General features: G+C 37.9%; 1 protein-coding gene across 1 annotated transcript; it reads right to left on the bottom strand.

The window, feature by feature from the left end:
• On the bottom strand, nucleotides 1-2,304 carry LOC131019599 (probable pectate lyase 18). The gene is made up of 4 exons (XM_057948181.1): nucleotides 2,054-2,304; nucleotides 1,201-1,941; nucleotides 942-1,080; nucleotides 1-588 (listed from the first exon to the last, which is right to left on the bottom strand). The coding sequence occupies exons 1-4, from the start codon at nucleotides 2,167-2,169 to the stop codon at nucleotides 367-369; spliced, it is 1,218 nt and encodes a 405-aa protein (XP_057804164.1). The 5' UTR covers nucleotides 2,170-2,304; the 3' UTR covers nucleotides 1-366.
• Nucleotides 2,305-3,724: the final 1,420 nt, after the last annotated feature.

Below are 3,724 nucleotides of genomic sequence, written 5' to 3' on the forward strand. Positions count from 1 at the left end.
TAAATCAACTCTGCAGCACTTGCATTCTCAAAAACCAAATTACATGTGTAAAATGACAGCACTACCCATGGTTCAGGATCTTAGCAGGCCGAGGTTGTAGTCAAAAGGTAACAAAAGTGGAAAATTGGTGGAAACAAAGAGCCACCAAAGTAAAAAACAAAAATTAAAATTGAAAAGAAAAAACTCGAAAAGAAAAGAGAAAAAGGAAACCCTAGTGCTCCTTGGACCAATTAGGTGGCCATTCTAAAACAGGAGCATAAATTTCAAATTTCAACATCATTTGGGGTTTCTTAGCTATAGAAATTCCACTCAAGGCTTAAATGAAATAATTTAGCCTTGTTTAGAAGGTCATGATAGTCATTTCAACTAACAATGTGATCCCTTCCGACAATTGAGGCTACCAGCTCCGGATGTAATGGAGCTGACTAGGCTCGAGGGTCGGGCGCCAAGGCTCGATGCTTTAGCGTAGCTCGACGACGCCCCAGCTCCCGACGGTGTAAAATAAGCACCGTTCAACATCAAGTCCCCTTCCGATCTCCAATTCCAACTTTTCCATTGACTTTCCGGAGCATCCTCATGTTTGGTCACCTTCACCAAATTCAATCAAATTGTCAATAAATTACCTCACTATAAATGAACCTATTAATTTCTACGAATGCTTTAATGGGGTGTAGGAAAGCTAATTCGTGGTAGTAATATTAGTACAAAGTCTTCATTTCACTCATCCAATATCTACATACTTTATTGTGACAAATAAATTTCAATATGAATAATAATGACATAGTAGATCACATTATAATAGTTTTTTTTAATGTGATTTTGAACTTTATATATTTGGCACACAATAACTATAAATAGTATACGCATTAAATAGTATACTCTAGTAATTGCCCTATTAAATAAAGCCGTTAGCTTAATTTAAAGAATTCATAATTCCTCACCTCTTTGCTGAACCTATCATTTGGTGCAAGAAATCTATTGCCTTGGCTATTAATTGTGGGCTCCGCGCTCCCGCCAATAGCATACATCTCCCAATGCGTGTAGTCATTGTTCACCACATGGAAGTACCCATGTCTGCATCTGCGTGCACCACCATACATACATACATATATAATTAAATTAAAATAAGATTCGTCAAAAAAATAAAAATACTATAGTATAATTAATATGATATGATATTACATTTCTTATTCAACTTACCGAGGCATTCTTTGAACTAGGCCTTCGCCGAAGTGATTGAAGGCAATAGTGACCTGCATGCCTTTATCTTGTGTGTATGAATCGCTATGCCCTAAAAGCATGACTTTATCATGGTGAGTCATGTAATTATTTGATATGGTGATGGCTGTGGACCCATGGATGGCATCGATCAAGCCATCTTGGCAGTTGGACAGAGAGCAATGATCTACCCACACGTGGCTCCCGCCGAAGATCGACACGCCGTCGCCGTCCGATATGGTCCTCCACCCGTAGTGCCGTGGGGAGTCGCGCACCATAGCGTTCCCACCTTGCTTGCAGTCATGAATGTGGATGCCATGTATAATGATGTTGGTGACGCCTTGAATGGTGATGCATGGCCCATTAGCAATGTGCACACTAGCACCCCTTCCATCGATGGTCTTGAATGAGTTCATGATCAACTCCTCCTTCAATTGGATCACCATGTCACGTGCGAATATGATCCATAACGGCTCCTCTTGGATGACGGCGTGACGGAGCGTCCCCGGCCTAGGGTTGACTGGGTCATCCCCGCCAGACTCCGTCACGACGTAGATCTTGCCGTCTCGGCCCCCAATGGCATTTTTACCGAACCCAATTGCACAATCCGCCAACTTCTGGCGGTTCTTCTCCCAATTGGAGTCGCACCGCCAGCAATCATCGATGGGGTTCCCTGTGTTGCACGAGAGGAACCCCAATTTCCTCCTCGAGGCATTCAACTGCCTGCATTGGGGAAAAAGAATGTCACACATTGTTAGCTAAGGCCAATGCAACAACATAAAAAATGTAACACATTACATTACAAGATATATAAAGAGTTGTACACCATTTGTACCTATGAACTTCTCGGACCACTAATTCAGGGTCTTTTAGTGGCGGAGAGGAGGCAATGAGAGAAGGGAGCAAGAAGCAAAACAAGAGGAACAAGAATGGTAGTGAGGAGAAAGCCATTAATTGTTTTTGAGAGAGAGAGAGAAGGAAATGGAAGAGGATGAGTGAGAAAGAGGGAGGGAAATGAATGGAGTTTATAAAGGAGATTAAAGCCGGACAAGATGGCGTGAATTAACTAAACAAGTAGGGTCCATATGGCTTGGCCTCCCTTCGTGATTACTGGTTTTACGGAGATTCCACCCCTCACCCCACCCCCCTACCCTACCCCGTGGTAGTTTTGGTAGTTATGCTGGTCCTCCATTTTTCGAAAAAGGTGATTGTCATTAACAAAAAAGAACAAAAAGCTTTGGAAATCTAACGACATTATTTATTACCTTATTTTAATTTATTTTATAGCTACGTGTTGTATGTATAGAGAGCTATGGTGTTTATATATATATATATATTGAGAGATTAAAATGAGAACATTTAAATAAAATGAAAATTGAGAATCATTTTCAGTCATTCGATTATGATGATCTATAGTGTATACATCATCTTAATATATGAATGCAACACCTAAATTCAAATTTTGGAGGAAGCAAAAAAAAATATATATATTTTTTTGGACAACGGTTAATTTCACGGAGAATGCTTTAATTTTTCACGTCAATATAGTGTTCTCAGTTCTCATTTCAAATTGTGATTTTTATCATTGGCTAGGGTGATTAAGCCCTACCAAACAAATGATTTTTTTAATTATTTATTTTTTAAAATCATTAATGTTTTGATGTTTTATTTGAATTATTGTATAATAGTTCAATAATCAAATCAAACCGAACAAAAAATATAACTACCATATTAAAGATTTTTTTCTAAGTCTATTCCTGCGTGTATATGTAGCGAGCATAGCTAGTAAACAGAGGAGGCTTGAGAGCCTCCGCCAATCATTTTTTTTATACTCTCTCCATCCCATAAAAGTGTGCACTTATTTCATTTTGGAAGTGTGCACTTTTTTTCTTGGGTCCCTTCTTTCACTTCTTTCACTAATAAAAGTGAACTCTTTCTTCCACTAATAACACACTCATCACGAACAACCATGCATACTCTTGTGGGATCGAGGGAGTATATAAAAACATTCAATTGCTAGTATTTTGTGCGGATCAATTATTACCTAAGAATAGAAAGAACAAAAAAAATATAATGGATTCTTGAAATAACGAAAGTCGAAATTTTAAAGTTGGGTCATGGTTGGAATTAGTTGCCATCTACGTGCAAAATACGCACAAAATCCCAGAAATGCACACTTCCAACCGCATGCATATAACTACTCAAGAAATGCTGCCTTTTTACAAAGAGATCTTGAGTTTGAAGCCTGTTTCCTTTTTCCTTTTTCATTTTTTAAGGAAAGAAATTAAATTACCATCATTTGAGCTTGCACATACTATACATTTGTCAGAAACCATAACTTTTTATTGAGTTATATTTAATAATTAATTAAAATTGTTAATAATCTCATTATTTTAACTAAGGCTGGAATGGAAAAGCTCGAGTGGGTAGTAAATCGTGATTGACTGAGAATTGATCACTTTAGATGTGAAATCCAGATAAAGAATGGAAAAGTAAACAGTCAAAA

Source organism: Salvia miltiorrhiza, chromosome 4 (assembly GCF_028751815.1).
Source record: "Salvia miltiorrhiza cultivar Shanhuang (shh) chromosome 4, IMPLAD_Smil_shh, whole genome shotgun sequence".
Lineage (NCBI taxonomy): Eukaryota > Viridiplantae > Streptophyta > Magnoliopsida > Lamiales > Lamiaceae > Salvia > Salvia miltiorrhiza.

Bases quoted from the DNA above. Each gene is read 5' to 3' on its own strand.
- LOC131019599 (XM_057948181.1), bottom strand. From the start codon at position 2,169: ATGGCTTTCTCCTCACTACCATTCTTGTTCCTCTTGTTTTGCTTCTTG. The intron at 1,081-1,200 runs GTAAGTTGAATA...TGGTGCACGCAG, and splicing joins CTAGTTCAAAGAATGCCTCG to ATGCAGACATGGGTACTTCC. The intron at 589-941 runs GTGAGGAATTAT...AATTTGGTGAAG, and splicing joins ATGATAGGTTCAGCAAAGAG to GTGACCAAACATGAGGATGC.